This window comes from Cupressus sempervirens, chromosome 2 (genome assembly GCF_028749045.1).
Source record: "Cupressus sempervirens isolate cs-2001-9-10 chromosome 2, ASM2874904v1, whole genome shotgun sequence".
In the NCBI taxonomy this organism is placed as follows: domain Eukaryota; kingdom Viridiplantae; phylum Streptophyta; class Pinopsida; order Cupressales; family Cupressaceae; genus Cupressus; species Cupressus sempervirens.
In genome coordinates, this window is record NC_143119.1 from 777,309,175 (window position 1) to 777,327,095 (window position 17,921).

The window sequence follows — 17,921 nt, forward strand, 5'->3', positions numbered from 1 at the left end:
TGATTACAAGCAAGTTTAAAATTAAAAGCACTATTCCATATGACATCATGCTAAGTGAAATGGGGGCTGCGCCTATTGAGGCACTTGCTATGGTTCGCCTTTTAAGCTATCTAAAAAGAATCGAAAAAATGGAAGAGGATAGATGGCCGAAAGTTGTCTTTAGTGACACACTATGTAAGCGAAAAAGGACATGGATGCAACAAAACATCAAGTGGATGAGTAAATGGAATATTCATTTCAATATGTGCCCCACAAGTAATAAAGAAATAAAGGTCTTTGTTATGGAGAAATTCTACAAGAGAAATTGGGGAAGCGAGATTGGGAGGAAGAAACTATATTATATAAATGAGTTCAACCCCACTTGTGATCAACTCGAAAAAGTGTACATAGGAGCCAACATTTCTTGGAGAGCTAAAATTCTTATTGCTCAGCTGAGAACCAACTCTCACCAACTTCGTTGTGAGACCGGGCGTTGGAAGAGGCCAAAGGAGGCTTGGGAAGAGAAAATTTGCAGATTTTGCAATTCTGGAAAAGTGGAAACTGAACAGCACTTTATTATAGAATGTGAAGCCTACAAGGATAGCAGGGATAAATTTGCGGATACTATATGTGACAGTTCTTGGCATAACCTGTTCAACGAAGAGTACATTGAGCAATTGAGGGGGCTCATCATTAGTCTACACAAGAGGCGAACAGCGCTACTTAAGTCTGCTTGAGTTGTCTTGCTGTCCCATAGGCTATTTTTGGCCTCGTGGTTGTTAAAATTTTATCTATCTATCTATCTATCAATGGATTATGAAAAGAAGTCGGACACGTGTAAGAACTTGCACTGGAGACTCTCACAGGAAGCTCTGGTCAATGGGCTGGGCGTCTCCCGCGCCACAGCCGGGGATGGGGGGGGAGGTGGGGCACGCTGCCGCCGTCCCGTCAGAGTCTGATGTGACACTGCTTTCCTCCACTCAGCTGACCCACTAAAATAATATTTCAGTCATGCCCAGAAATTAACTCTGAAATGGGGTGACCATGATCGCATATACAGAGCAGTGAAGCACAACAATGGTGGCGTTTTGGCCATTGAAATGTCAGAGAAAAGTGCCCAAATGAAGGCTGTGAAGCATGATGAAGACTGTGATGAAGATGGAGAAGGAGATGGAGGAGGAGGGGACGAGCAGGAGCAGGAGCAAGGGCAAGGGCAAGGGCACCATGTGACCACGGGTAAGAGGCGAATTCGGGAGAGGGAGAAAGAGAGAGAGCGTACTAAGCTCAGGGAGAGGCAGCGCCGGGCCATCACTTCAAGGATTCTCTCGGGTTTACGCCAGTACGGGAATTACAGCCTGCCTGTCCGAGCTGACATTAATGACGTCATCGCCGCCTTGGCCAGAGAGGCCGGATGGACAGTAGACTCTGATGGCACGACTTACCGGCCTCTTTCTCTTTCTCATGTACTTTTTTTCTTCTTTCATTTCGGATTCCTTTTTCTGATTTTATTTACAAGTTGAACTTCAAGAGCGTGTTTGGCAAATTGGTTTTCACTTCTGGCATTGTGGAATTTGTATAATTGTAAGGATCAGGCAGAGTGGGGTTTTGTTGTTGTACATGCTCAAAGCATAGAAATGGTCTCTGAAACATAGTTGTTAAAGAAAATGGACTTGGTGATTCATCATTCTCACTCAAAACAGAAGAATTGGGTTATACGCTCAGAACATAAGAACTAGAGCGGGTGGTCTTGATAAGCCGTTCATACTCAAAATTAGGAAATTGCAAAGCACACTCTCCAAAATAGCGTTGAAAAATTGCCAAAACCTCTAATTGACCCCCGAGTCAAAATGACAGGCAAGTCCCACGACCAAAGTCTATCCAACAAGGTTTTGAAAATTCATGATGATTTTTCCCTACAAAACTATTGAGTGACTCTTCCAAATTCATATAATTTATTTTTTCTTGCTGAAGAGACATGTTAATGCCAAGCCTCCAAAGGGGCGCTGCCCCTGACCGAGTGGGGTGGTTGCCCCAAGATCTCCATAAGGGACAGTATCTGTCAATCAAATTGGGTCTCAATTTTTAAACTGCCATTAGTTATTGGAATCTATCAAATAAAAAACTTAATTAGGAGGAAGAGGGGACGGGTAACTGAGATATAACTCTTGAGTCTGCACAACTTGCCAAAAATCTCTTTATACGAGGCAACTTTTATAAACTTGGCTAGCGAAAGTGACATTATATTCCATTTAAACTGGTTTTTTATTTATGGTATGTAATAAATTCTAATTTTGATCATTATATATGATGAAAACTAGTAATACAGTGTATAACTCATTAGACTTAGAACTTGTTTTTTGGCCTTTGGTATATATGAGGCTCTAATTTTGATCTATATATAATGGAGATTAGTAGTGTGGTTAACAAAATTAGTAAATATGTTTTTTTTTTTGAAGAATAAATTCTAACATTTAAGTACATAAAATGTTCAATAAATTTGTCAAGTTATTGTCGATTTTTTCCTGAGTCCTAAGTTTTTAAATTTCTTGGGTCTACCAAGTCTTTGTTGAGTCCTAGTTTTTTAATAATGCTCAAAACATGAGTGCTCAAGAAAGGGACCTTGGTCAAGTCATCCTTCATACTCAAATTATAGAAAAAGTATGATTTACACTATGAATTGTAAATATTAATCTGAGTAGGCTTGGTAGGTTGTCATTTGCACACAAACTTGGGAATTAGAGCCACTAGCATGGTGAGAAGTTTACCAGTCCTAATTCACTCACTCAAAATCCACATCCTATGATAATAAGGTCCCCCATTCAGCTCAAGGGCTTTTGATCTCTATCATTGAAACAAGTAGAGAGTAGACCAGATTTGTTTGGAACTGAGACTATATGTTTGTCTTTAGTATTTTCACTTGCTCTATTAAATGACTAAACAGAGAGAGCTTATAATAAAATTGAACACTTGTACAGCAATGGTTTAGTTGTTGCCCTCACATATATATCAAGTCCATTTGTCTAGGCTTCTCATATAAATGCTCTTGACCTAGAGCTATGGACCAACGAGGTCACAAACAGGGGACCTCATTCCCATTCAAACATTCACTAATCCCTAAAGGGGTTTGAACCTTGATGGCAAGAACAACAACACCACAACTTATCCATCACAAAATACCAATGTTGGCAATGGAAGTGACATTTTTTATGCAATGTTTTCCATAATTTTAGAGGTTTGTAAATTTCCCCGTCGCCCTCCCCCACCCCTACAAAACCACATTTTCATTGCTTGCCCAACATGCTTTCTTGAGAAAATGTAAATTACATTTATTAACTAAGGGCCCGTTTGGTTGCAGGAATATGATGGGAATGGTTATTGAGAATTAGAATATATTTTTGAATTCTTTGTTTGGTGCGCGGAATGGGAATGGGGAATAGGATTACGTATTACCATTTTAGCCCAAAATGAGCATAAATCCATTCCCAAAAATATCAGTTATTGGAATGGAGAATAGGATTTGGCTAGGCAATGTGTTAGTCTGCCCCCATATGCGTCCCGACCATCCGGAACAAATGGTGAAAGCCATCAATTTTCCTGTGGGGAGAGCAAAGCCTCGGGAGAGCAAAGCCTCCTTCGCCCAAGGCAGTGCCTCCATTGCCCGATAATGTTCCTGGCCAAATGTTGTATGCGCAATTATTGACGATCATCAACACTGTTGCACACTGTTGGTTGCAGGAATATGATGGGAATGGTTATTGAGAATTAGAATATATTTTTGAATTCTTTGTTTGGTGCGCGGAATGGGAATGGGGAATAGGATTACGTATTACCATTTGTCCCTCCACACCAAGACAAAATGTACGGTGTACTAAAATTATAAAAATCTAAAATATAACAGATTTCATGCATTCGTATATAAAAATCTAAAATATAACAGATTTGATGATGTGATTAACGAGCACAAGGATTTGGTTTGGAAGCTTGAATGGAGGCGACCAAGACTGAGTACCAGTTCTCTTTCTCGTACCACTGAAGCTATTTCCATTTTGAAAAACAAGCCGTGTACAGAAAACTCTAGTCAAAATCCGCTGGAAATAAAAAATAAAAGCTCAAATGCAAGCATCTCCTTGCACTGCAACAAAGATATCTGCCGTTGATATTTCATTTGGCTGTGAAATCTTGCAATGAAATCCTCCGCTTCATGCAGCAGCAGCAAAAAAGCCCTAAAAATATTGATTCTCAAACAAATTCTCAAAATAGATTTTAGTTGAACCAAACAGGAATGGGATTGTCATTTTGCATTCCCATTCCCTACTCTAACTCCCATTCCTATTTCCTATTCTAATTTTCTATTCCTATACTTGTCACCAAACGGGCCCTAAAGGTATCTTTTCACATGTATTTTTTAAAATACAGTTAATTGTGGGATCTATGGGCTAATCTTCTAGTCAAGGTACCTTCCCAAAGACTTGGAAACATGGCTTCTAAAAAGGTCAACAAAAAGTGAAAACTGAACAAAGCGGGTTGAGAAACCTTTGGGCTGTTTGGCACCTGCCAAAACTAAGTCAACCAAGCTGCTTACAGAACACACCAATTGCACAGTGATGTAAACCCACTACAATCTTCACCCTATTAAACCATCTACTTTCCACCATGGTACTTGCTAAGAGTGGTTCATGCTTCCTCAATGCTAGTCATTGCTTCCTTTCCACAACTCACGTCCTCCTAGACCTCCACACTTTTACCTACCTCACAGCTATAAAGTTTGATACCTGACTCCAAGTAGGGACATTGGTTGGAGTGGGCTATAGCACTCTCTAATATAGATGGGAGGGTAAAGAGCCCTGCAACACTGACAAGTCCCTTTGTGCAAATGCCATGAAGGCTGTCTAAATGGGCCACTAGATCTTTGGTAAACATGTTGAGCTTATTGTTCTTGGTACCAATCCATTCACCTTTCTCCTACAAGTGATCAATTCACCTTGTGTGCAATTGACTACACCATACTCGTTGCTTGGAAGCATCTCTTCTTTGTCTTGGCCCTTCCAAGTAGAACAAGAGGTGGTCAAAAGATCTATGACATGCATTTGGGACTGACTTGGTTGAAATCTTCTATGATGGATGCTCTAGTTATTGAGTTACTTGTGTTTTCTAAACCCTCCTTGCCAATAATACTACATGGACTTCAAAAGGCCAATTTAGGATGACAAAGGTTATTTTTGTACCTTCTATCCAAAACAAAATCTTTATATAGGGAGTCCCCACCTTCTAATCTATGGATTGAATGCTTCGTTTCTGACTTGAAGCCAAAGATTAGCAAAAAGATGATTTGAGAGAAAATGTTGATGAGATGAGAATGAGGCGCATTGCTAGTAGAGCAATTGGTAGGGAATACTCATTCATGCACCACAAGAGGAAAATGGAAATTTTAATTAGTTCTTGTAAGTTTTGCCTACATGCTGCCACACCATCTAGAGATTGAATGCTTCATTTCTGACTTGAAGCCAAAGATTATCTAAAACAAAAAAAACTAGTTGAGAGAAAATGTTGATGAGATGAGAGAGAGCAGCGTTGCACCACAAAGAGGAAGTTGCAAATTTAGATTAATTCTTGTAAGTTTTGTCTACATGCTGAAATATACCTTTAAAGAAGAATAAAGATGCCAGTAATGAAGGAAGGAGAAAGCAAAGAAATGCCAAGGCTAGTAGTAGATACTCCTTTTTCAAAAAAACAATTTTATTCAGCCTAGGAGGTGGCTTGAAGTGATTAATATTATGGATGGATAAAATAATTGCAATGACTTTCTACAAGGGATGATAAAACCTCTCCCTTGTCATTCCTATCATTCGCACAAGCTGTTTAAGGGGACCAAATAATATCTGCATTTGCAAGGAGATCAGAACATTTGTTATCATCCCTGAGACAATGGGCAAGAAAGACCTCCACCAACTTACCATACATCTAAAGTCCCATTATTAAACTGACATTTCATTGTAAAGCCCTTGGTCAACCTTGAGATTATAATCTGAGTCACTTTTTATCATCAGTTTATTATACCCTGATCTTATGGCTATCTTTCATGTAGGGGCATCCTTGGAGTATTGCAAGGAATTTACATTATGTCTGAGATGTTGGAATCTAAGTTAATTTTTGTGTTTGGTAGTTAGTTGACAGTTTGTGATGAATCCAGTTTATGCTTTTCACTGTTGCAGTTTTAGGAGTGAATGTCTAATGTTGATAGTGGTCTCAATTGGAACTTTTTTAAGTCTCCAGAAGGCTATGTTGGGTTTGTGACAAAGGATATATTTGTGGAGCTTGTTGCATTGCGTTGAGATTCTCCACCATCAGACACATGGAATTCATAAGCTTGTTATTTTCAATGAGATGATGCTTCATGTGGATTTGGGCTTTGCTTCATATTGAGGCTAACATAGACTATTTGGGAAGTTGGGGAGAGCTTTAAAATATTTGGTTTCAAATTAAAATGTAATGTCTCTATTTTGGCTTAGGAAATAGAGACAATTACCTTGCAAACTCGGGTCCATAGACGAATTTCCTAAAAGTCTTAACACTATAAATAATGATCAATGACCTCTTATGAATGTTTTTGTTTGAAATTAATAGCCATATAACTGCTCCTTTTAATATGACAATTGGAAATATGCAATATGATTAAGTTTATTATATATATTGATAATACTTAGGTTTATCTTTATGATATGAACAATCTGCCAATGATACTATATGAATTGGATACTGAATCATTGATGTAAGAAAAGACTTGATATTCCATTCTGTAGATATATATGTATAGTTCGACCCTGTCTGATATATCAATTTAAACTATGCAATGAATGTCCTGCCAATGATGCTATGTCTGATATACCTACATAACTGTGCGATGACGAATACTTTACTATGTCTGATATTTCAATATGCTTATGCAATTAGAAGCAGGCTGCTATATCTGATATATTGATCTGTATATGCAATGATGAATTGGTGGTATCACTTATAGCGATAAGTTTGCTGTTTCTGATCCGAATTCTTCACTCCTGCAACTATGGTGCCTTTTCTGATTTATAATTAATTGCTTGCAATGGGTTTATGCCAACTAGACAAGTGCTCAATCGAGCAGGTCGAAAAAGGGTAAAGAAGAAATAAGATTCAATCCCATGCCTTCAATGGATAATAGTAGTAGCTCCTTATATCTGCGTTCTTGAGTGAAGAGTCATATTGTATGGGACGTTTCCTTATGTCCCTTCATAACAAATACTAATCGAACCTTTTATTGCTATTCTGATTATCGATTTGTCATCTCAATTGATCTTATCATCTAATTAGTGTTTGCCAACAACTAATTAGTCTCTATATTAAATTGAGTTCTAATGCTGAATGACTTAGTCGATATAGTGATTGCTGATATAATGATCTTCTTGCCTCCCGATATTGATTATTATCTCTCATCAATCTAATCTTCAGATATGATAGAGCACCGTGAAGAGCATGTGATTACATTGAGAGGGGGGGCGAGGGGGGGTGGGGTGGGGTGGGGTGAATCAGTATAATAACAAATTTTCCAATTTAAAACTTTTATCCAAACAATTAACTTCAAATGCTGAAATGAACAATTATGCATAGAAACACAATAACACAAGATTTACGTGAAAACCCAATGCGGGAGAAAACCACGACAAAGTATTTGCTTTCTTATATATAAACTTTTCTTTTACAATGTTTTGTAGGCTACGACCTACCGGAGTCTCCAATTCCCACACTTCATAGGCCCCAACTTGTTGGAAGCTCCTACTCCCACACTTCGCAGGCTTCAACCTACTGGAAGCTCCTACTCTCACTGCTGGTGAAACGCTCTTATAGAGTTTACAAGAGAGATGTTTCTAAACATACAAATAATAGAAAGGAAGTATTATACAAGATCTTTACAACATCTAGAAGTGACCATTAGCAATAATCTAATGTAGGAGTATTATTTTAATACCCTCCCTTAATGGTCAACCTATCAATGACATCAGGCCCCCCTCCAATTTGACAAACTTCTGTGGAAGTAGGGACTTGGTGAGAACATCAACACTCTGGTCTATTTTAGGAACAAATTGCAAATCCACGGATCTATCTTCAACCAGCCGATGGATGAAATGACAATGAATGTCATGAATGTCAATATGCTCAGTGGTCCCATATATGTATACTGTTGTAAAGCTCTTATATGCATAACACATGAGGCATTTTGAGCTTTGTAAAGCCCGTTTTTATCTAAAAATGCCAAACAACAGCAACAACTTCCTTGCAATTACATGGTAGAAGCCCATCCAGGGAAGAAATGTCTTCTTTCAGCTTGTGTTCATTCAAACAAATCATGTTTTTTTTTCGCATAGGCATTGTTTTTTTATTGCATTACATCTACATATTTATCTAAAGCAAGAACATCAATTTGCAGGCTTGGATGTGTCTTTCTTGTTGCTATTCCTTTGCATTTTGATCCTCCATCGTGGAAGTTAGTTGAGAATCTCTTATTGACTCACAAATGCATTTATTTGACATGAAGAATTAGTTAAATTCATTTGCCTATATATCTGAAATCTTGGGATCTTCTTCCAAATTCGAAATTATTTGGTTTTGAGAAGATTGATTCAAAGATTCAAAAGACTCCTTCATTTGCAAGTTCAAAGAAGATATATGCTTTCTTTTTTGAATTCATTTTAGTGCAAGTTGGGGCTTCTTTTGTATTGTTTTTGTTCATGTTTTGTATATACTTTTTTTGTTTTTAAAAATCATTTCAGGTTTTTGTGGTCTTTTGTTTTCAAAATAATGAGATGATCTTTCCCAAATTACAATGCAAGTTCTTCCCAAATTGATACAAGAAGAGATGCACGTTCTTCCGACAAAGAGCCCAAGTATGTGTTTTTCCTTAATATGCAAATAGGATTAAAAACCCCATTTCTAGGCTTGTTTTTGCCTAAAAAGAGCGAAGTTACTTTCCCATTATGTAATGCAAGCTAAAAGGCTCATCCCTAAGTGTTTTACAAACGCTTTTGATGCTTTTACCAAGGCTGCAAATGGACTATTAAATCCCATTTGTAGGCATTAAACGATTTGTGGATAACTTGTAATGGGACATGAAAACCTCACTTGTGAGTAAATAACCTTCCCATTTGTATACAAACACATATGCACCTCATTTCCTTGCCTAAAAAGCTTGCTATCCATTCATATGCAATGCTTTCGAAAAAGGCCCATTTTCAGCTTTTCTCCCACTTTAATAGCTGATTTCATCCATTTTCTCCACATTTTGTTTCTCAAAGGCCTTCGACTCATATCCTTTACACATACTCTTCCAGATCTGTTACGTAGTTTGGAAGATCGTGTTATGGCTTTTTTGGTAACTTAAGAGTGACACAAGGCAAGAATGACAACATTGTGGAACCATTCAAAGGAAGGGATGAGCGATGGAATGATGAGAGCATAGAATGTTTTCAAGACTGAAATGGTCATGAAAAGGTACTCACCCAGTAACAACCGTTATGATGAAGAACAATCAAGGATGCAGTTTTCCATTTCAATTCAAGACGATCTCGAATCTGAACATTTTAAACACAGAGCACCATGTAGCAGTATGAAGATAAAAAAAGGATAATGTAGTAGAAGTCATGCATTGTCAGAGACTTAGTCATATTCAAATGCTTTATAAATAGGTATAGTTTTGTTGACAAATTACATGTAATTGGGTAACAAGTTGTAATTGGAATCAATAGTATCACTTGCAAAGCTGTAACATGTAATCAGATTATGAGTGCATTAGGATTTGTAATCTTGAATAAGTCAAAGGTAGTTAAAGGTTTCCCCTTCTTTCTCCTCCTTTGTCTCCACTCCTTTCCTATAAATAAAGGAGAGGGCTGTTTGTCATTTTTATCTTTTGGCAATGCAATGAAATTCTGCCAATTTGTACATGCACTCTAAGACTTTGTGCTTATATGTAGACTAAATTGCTTTCAATAAAAGAAGTAGGTTGTTTTAAGACTTTGTGCCAATCCAAACTGTGATGTTACAACATTTTCTTGAGTTGATTGTGAGTTTTTTTTGCTTTGATCAAGAGGGATTTGAGCCCAATCGTGCAAACTTTGAGCTGCATATTGTGTTGAGAGTTATAATTTGGTTTCAGGTTTGGTCTTGCAAACTTTGAGATGCCTACCAAATCTGAGATTAACATAGGATGCTCATGCAAGGAAATAGCTTGCAGACTTTCTGTTGCTACGTTTTCTTTGTTTGTGCATATAGGGTGAAACACATGTTGGAGACTTTGAGTTGACATGCGCTTCATTCTCAATCTTAAAATCTTATAAGGAGCCATGGAAAGAGTTTGAGCTTTCATGAGTTTCTTGGTTACATAAAATGCTGGTGTGCTGAAGGTCATTCTTACGTCTGATCTTCTATTTTTCAGAATTATTGCTCTAACAAATACTTTGTAAGTGAAATGCACTATTTCTTTAAGATTGTATTGTATAGTAACATCCATTATGAAATAAGAGAATAAGATGAATGTCACGCCCCAATTTAGCTTAGTGTAAATAAGTAGTTAAGTGTTTTGTTGATTTCACTAGCAATAAGCAGGGGAGTCTTACTTGAGAAGTAGGAGAGACTTTGTCTCACATGCTATGGATGGAACCACTGTTTTGCATTTGATCCTTAAAAGCTGTCAGTTGCAAACTATTCATAGTTTTGTTGTAAGTTGTTGTCACTGTGACTACAAAATCGCCACCCAATTGGCAGAACAGTTAAAAAAGTCAAACAGTGTAGAACACCTTTTGGTGGGTGAGTTCTTCCGTAAACCTTTTATGGTGGCATCTTGGGGAAAATGGATGTCAGATGTCGTTAGACATTGTGGAAGACCAAAATCCTCTGCTTCCATAGATGATGATGTGAGGATTTATAGAGGAGAATTCGCTGGTGATTATGTTGGTAATTAACGGGCTTGTCAAGTACGTTGTGGAACATAGAAATCCTGTAGTGACATTGAGTTTTATGTCTGTTGTTGAGTCCAGAATTATTAAGTGGAGCATTGTGTTTGCAACTCTGGAGTAAGTTGCCAAAAGTGGTTGCACTGTATTGTCCTTTACTGTAGGAGAACCAAAATTATGTTGATTACAATTGAAAGTTGCTGTTTGCCGTGTTCACTGATGTTTTTGCAAGGTTTGATTTTATAAATCAATTGAATTTGTTTTCAAGGTGGTTTGAGAAGCAAACATTGACTGTTGTATCATCGAGGAAGGAGGAAGTGTTTAAGTAATCAAACCGGCAATTTTATGTTTGGATTTTAGAATCAGATAATGGTGATCTTCTACATACTCTATTAAGTGGAATAGAGAAGGGGAGTACAATAGGAGATCACGTGGATGAAGTGTATTTTGAAACTACACATAGTGTAGTTTCTGATTATGGAACTGTAAAATTTGTAAGGGAAGATGTCAAGTTGTTAGATTATGTTCAATTTGACATAATTTGGAGAGGATTAATTGACAATGTTCTTGAGCAGAGTCTGGTGAAGTTAAAGTCTTCTCAGGTTCTGGTTGTAATATAACATTAAAGGCGGAAAAATAGGGATGTTACTGTTAATGGATGTACCTTGGACTTTAAGTGGGAGATTGTTGGGATATAAAGCAAAACTATCAGATGACCTTTCTCATTCTTGCCTCTTCATGGTAGCTAGCTGTATATGTGTGTGTATAAGTAGATGTGTGCAGACCATGAATGCATGGTATTGCTTAAATGTAAATAAGATATTTTCCTTGCTTGAGAGTGGATGTAGGCAAATTGTCGAACCACCATAATCTGCTGTGTTACGTGTAATGTTTAAATTTTTATCATTGTCTTAGATATCTTTATTAATTTTATATGCTCTATTAAAGCTTACAATTTGTAGCCTAAACTATCTTATTGTTTGCATATATGTGTGAAATTAAAAAAGTTAAAGATTATCAATGCTCTTGAGACTCATTAGTAACTCTCTATAAGATGTTTCTTTCCTTCGGAAGTGTTGGTAAATAGATTTGTCATTATGAATGTTTCTTCAACAATGACCTTATTTTCCCTACAAGCAGTGATGAATGTTTACAACAATTGGATAGATGGTTGTAGAACAGGGATCTTCCTTTGCATTTGAGAGGAGAAACAACCTTGTATGATAAACGTATTGAGTTTTTGTGGTATTTAACATGGAAATGCTTGAAGAAAGTAGAAACGATAAATAGGGAAATACAAAGTTACAAACTAACATTTGAACTTCACTATCAAGTCAATATACCCAAAACATGACATGTTTGTTACTTATCTCATTTACATATAATAACTAGGAAAACCAAGGTTATTAACACTGAGACACATGACACATCAACAATAGCACATAGGTTACAATTTGAATGTACATCCAAAACTTTGTTTTCTAATACTTTACTTGAACAATACTATTCAAGATCATGTGTACAATATCTCATGCGAAGAGTTGGAAACTTGGAACCCTTTTACAACATCCTAAAGTGTATTTGTAGGCTTAGATCAGATAACCACTTTCTGCAAGCACTTTGCATAAATACTTGTGCAACCGCTTTTGTAATAACTATCTTTTTGGGTGCAAGTAAATATTTACCTTTTTTTTTTTAACAGAGATCAAGTCAGATGCTACCTTTAATCATGAAAGCATACAAATTATATTACAACAATAACAACCAAAGTTATGATTTATAATCATTTCCACCCAAAAATCATACAAAATGTATTGCAGTGATTTCTATCACATTATATTTCCTCTTGCTTCTTTGATGAAGTGGTTTGAGCTGAAGTTTGATTTTGATGTGTTGATATACTTAAGGTTCTAGTTACTGGGGTGGGGGATCAGTAATTCACTAGATTTAAGCTTTAACCAAACTTCACAATATTGATTAACCAGAATCTGATCTAACACTTAACCATTCATTCTATGTTAACTCGTGAACTTATCAATAAAATATCTAACATAAACATCCACACAAGTAACACAATAACACCAAGTTTTTTTATCGTGGAAACCCTTGGTCAGAGGGAAATCTACCATGGTGGGAATTGATACCCACAAGTATTTTGCAGTCTTCTAAAATGGGCATTGTTCAAGGCTTGGCCCTGTTAGGAGCTTACAATAATGCCCGATTAGGAGCAAATCTTGTTAGGAGTCACCCAGTTAAGGGATTTACCTCTAGCCCTATCAAGAGCTTTACCCTAATAAGAGTAACCTTGTTAAAAGATTTTCTAACTCAAATTAATGAGCCACCCTATTAAAAGGATACACTTTAGACCTGTTAAGATCTTACTAACCCTATTAAAAGTGACCTTGTTAGAGGCTTTGAACTTGAGAACCTATTAGGATTCACCAAGAAGAGTGATATGGAATTAACACTTCACCATTACTTGTACAAATCCAATTTAGTTCACCTTCTGCATCTTCTTGCAGACATTCAATTACCAACTCGATCACACTCCTTTTCGATCTGGCTCACTCACTTTCACACTTGCAAAAAGATCATTCTACCATATAAATAGACATCTCAACATAGGTTAGTCCATCGGCTTAACCTAAACGTGTTACACCTGAAATACATATTAGGTTGACCAAAATGTATTACCAAACCCTAACCATCATTAGTGGGCACGACACGATCATCCATTTGATTTGCACATCGATTCAACAAAGAACATCTGGCCTGTTTACTTTTTCCAACGAACTTACACAACTTCCAAGAAATTCATCACAACTACCAATTTATAACTGGTCCATCACAACACATTGGCCTTATAGCATTACCACATCATCAGCCAACTTTACATCTTGAAAGATTTATTGGAAACAACCTACATGTTACTACTTAAAGATCAAATACAAACATTCAACCTGTTCTTCATTTCTCGTGTACTTCCTTCAATCAATCTAAAACATGTGTCCTTGTAAACCAAATGATGCACAACTGTAACCATGATCAACTAACTGAGTAAATGTCATATATCCTGAAACATCATATATTTGGTAGATCAGTCAAATCATTCATTGTCTATCATAATCTGTTCAACCCGGTTGTATTGTTTCACTTCAATCAATCATATTTCTCTCAACACTTATGTGGAGTACATGAAATTACGTATACAACAACTAGGGTCCATTTGTTTCACGGAATTAGGAAAACCAGGCATTGATTCTGATCCTGAGTTTGTCAAAATCAGGTTTTGTTTTTCGAAATTGGGTTTTGGGAAGCTAGTTGGTCTCGTTTATTTCACTTGGAAGATGAGTGGGAAGATACATCTTTTGCGTTTGGTTCGTAAATTGGAATTGGAGAATGTGGAGCATATCTTGAAGATTTGATTTGAGAATTATTCCTAAGGTCAGATTTTTAATGAGATTCTGCACGACCTACTCGGTAATGACATCTTCAACACGGAAATGAAGTCATGGAGATTGCAAAGAAAGATTGTGAGCTACGAATTCAATACCAAATCTATGAGAAATTTCATTGTTGATTGCATGTAGTTCGAGACGGCGGATCGTTTGCTGCCATTGCTTGAGCAGGCATCTCAAAGTGGGAGTTTCCTTATTTTTAGGATGTTCTGTGGTGGTTTTCGTTCGACAACATCTGCAAAGTGGCATTTGGGATGGATCCCAATTGTCTCGATCCTAGTCTCCCCAAATCCGAGTTTACAAAGGTCATGGACATCGCGAGGTAGTGGAAACTCAAGTGGGCTTTGAACGTCGGCTCTGAAAAAACTCTCGCCCAAGCAATCCATTTTGTTCATGAATTTTTGAGAGACATAGTTCAAAGAAGTGAGGAATCAGATCTCAAACTAGACTTGCTCTCAAGATTTCTCCAACACAGTGAAGGCAGCTTTGACGAGGAGTCTTTGCGAGACATCGTGGTTAAAATTCACCGGACTTCAAAAATTAATACACTTTAATTTCTTTCCAATCCTCAAAAGGTAAAACCTGGAAGTCAATTCCCAATTCCATCTATCTGGATTTAAGTGTGGTTTTGGGGCAAAATTAGAATTCTGAAATTCTAATTCCACTTTATCATTTTGGACACAAACAACGAATTCGACAAAATCAGGTTACCACTATCCCAATTCCGATCCAATTTTGCGAAACAAATGGGCCCCTAGAGATGTCCCTAAGTCTCTCGTATGAATCACACGCTCTAACTCAATATACAAACCAAATACACACTTGATTTGTAATCTGCATCGTATAGAACATAACCATTCTGATAACTAGTAACTTTGAGTTGACATCAATGCCAACACAATAACTAGCCAAACAATCATCAAACATCTGTTGTAACAACTCTTCAAGATAATCAACAAATCAGCTACGACAACAATCTCCCCCTTTGGCATTGATGGAAAAATCTACATCTGATGGCAACCCGAAAAAATAAATACCAACCTTAACTAATCCTGCAACATAAATCAACTTGGCTCCCCTAAGCTGATTCATCCTCTATTCCCTGTTCTTCTCCCCCTTTGGGGTTTCTCCCCTTGTGATCTTGTTCTTGCATTGTAGTACTTCTCCTTGATGATCTTGTTGTACTCCTTCCCCCTTGACAACAATGCCAAAGGTGTCTCACTCATTTCTGAGTTCACCTTCTATTTTGAATCTCCAATAAGTTTCTCAATTCACAATCCATAACCTACTTTCACTAACATCTAACTACTTACTCTCTTTGAGAAGTAGTCTCCACTACACCAATCTATAAAAAGATATACAATGAGTTCAGTGAATTGATGTAGTACTAGCATCTTAGTTCTGCTTTGTTAGAGGAATGACCCCTATCTTACCTCTCAAATACTCAAAAGCATATTTAGGTAATGGCTTTGTGAATATGTTTGCAACTTGTTCCTTTGATGATACATAATCTATCCTTACATCTTTCTCTTGTATCTCTTCCCTTAGAAAACGATGCTTTCTGGCAATATGCTTTGTCTTAGGATGCTGGACTGGACTCTTTGATATGTTAATAACACTTGTATTATCACAATAGATAGTTACCAATCTTGTAACCTTCTCATTTATCTCTCCAAAACTTGCTTAATCCAAATTTCTTGTAAACAATTACTTGAAGTAGATACAATACGTATTCTGCTTCAGCTATGGATTAGAAATACAATTTTATTTTTTGCTTATTCAAGACACAAGTGTTCCTCCTAGAAAGAATACTCCACCACTTGTGCTATTCTTGTCATCAACATTACCTGCGTAGTCTGCATTAGTAAAAAATTTCAAAACAAAATTACCATCGTGAGGATACCAAAGAATATAATCAATTGTCCTGTTAAGATATCTAAATATCCTCTTTACTATTATCATATGTGCTTCCTTTGGATTTGACTGGAATCTAACAACTATCCCAATTGCGTGAGCTATACTAGGTTCACTTTGTACAACGTAATGCAATTTTCCAATCAAAGATCTATAGTGTCTCATTAACTGAATTGAAGTGTCATCCTTAGATAGTTTACATCTTGTGACCATAGGTGTACCTACTAGTTTTGAATCTTCCATGCCAAAAGTCTTCAACACTTCCTTGACATATTTGGATTGTCAAATGAAAATTCTATCTTCCAGTTGCATTACCTGCAACCCAATAAAGAATTTTATCTCACCTATCATAGACATTTCAAATTCCTTCTACATTTCTTCAACAAAATCCTTACTCATCATCTCCTCCAAAGATAATATCATCCACAAACACTTATGCAATCAACAATCTGTTACCTTCCAAATATACATTGCTATCTTCACTTGTCCTTTTGAAACCAATCTTTACCATGGTGAATGTAACCTTTCATACCATGCCCTCAGTGCTTTCTTCAAACCATACAAAGCTTTTTTGAATTTGCAAACCATATCCTCATCTTCTGATAAAGCAAGCCCTTTAGGTTTTTCAATGTAAACTTCTTCCAATGCACCATTTGGAAAAGCAGATTTAACATCCATCTGAAAGACTAACTTCTTATAGCTTGCATAGGCTAGCAACATCCAAACACCTTCAAGTTTGGCTACTGGTGCAAAAGTTTCACCAAAATCCAAACCTTCCTCTTGAGCATATCCTTTGCAAACCAATCTTGCTTTGTTTCTAACAATTGTACCGTCTTCATTCAATTTATTCCTAAGACCCACTTTGTACCAATCACATTCTTGTTCTTAGGTTTAGGAACTAATGTCCAAGTATCATTCTTTTCAATCTGATCAAGCTCTTATTCCATTGCCTTGACCCATGTTGTGATGTGGAGCCTAATTAGACTCTAGGTTAATTTTTCTCACTTTATTCGGTGAGGTTTACCCCCAGATTATTTCTATAGGGGTTTGGGGGCAGCGCCCCTAAGAGGGGGTCAAGGGTTAGCACCCCTTGCAGGATCTTGGGGCAGAGCCCCAGACATGCTCCCTGTCAAGATACAAGGGGGGGCGAAGGGTAATGCCTCTGCGGGGATTATTGTAAAAGGTGTCGACTACTATTTTTCTATTGGACTACTTATTCTAACTCTAATTTTGTAAGCAACAAAATACTTGTATATAATAGCTTAGGGTTAGGGATTTCATAATGTATGATTTAGTAGCTTCTTGCAGCAGTATTGAGTTGTAAGGAATTGCAGATTGTAATCAGGTTATAATCAGTGGATAAAAAGAATATTGTACTCACTGTTTGGTGGGCGAAGCGCAGGAATCGGGTGAATTACGTTAAATCTGCGTTTTGTGTTCTCTTTTGTGCGATTTATCATTTTTTGATATTGGTTATATCTGTATGTAATTGTTATTTCTCTCTCGTTAATCCTAACAAGTGTTATTAGAGCCTAGTTGTTTCAATTATCCTCTGCAGGAAGGTCTCACAGTTGAGTGGGAGTAATGACGAACA

General features: G+C 37.0%; 1 protein-coding gene across 4 annotated transcripts in view; it reads left to right on the top strand.

Moving 5' to 3' along the window:
* The first annotated feature begins 810 nt into the window (after nucleotides 1–810).
* Nucleotides 811–17,921, top strand: part of LOC149575779 (beta-amylase 2, chloroplastic-like) — a 187,433-nt gene continuing 170,322 nt past the window's right edge. For 3 of the 4 annotated variants that reach the window (XR_016360233.1, XM_089815567.1, XM_089815569.1), the window contains exon 1: nucleotides 827–1,442. Coding sequence is in view for 3 of the 4 variants with exons in the window: in XM_089815567.1 (XP_089671693.1) it covers nucleotides 1,080–1,442 (363 nt within the window). In the remaining variant the exon portion in view is untranslated. Of the gene's footprint in view, nucleotides 1,443–17,921 lie in introns of all 4 variants that reach the window. The other variant, XM_089815568.1, reaches the window with a different exon arrangement.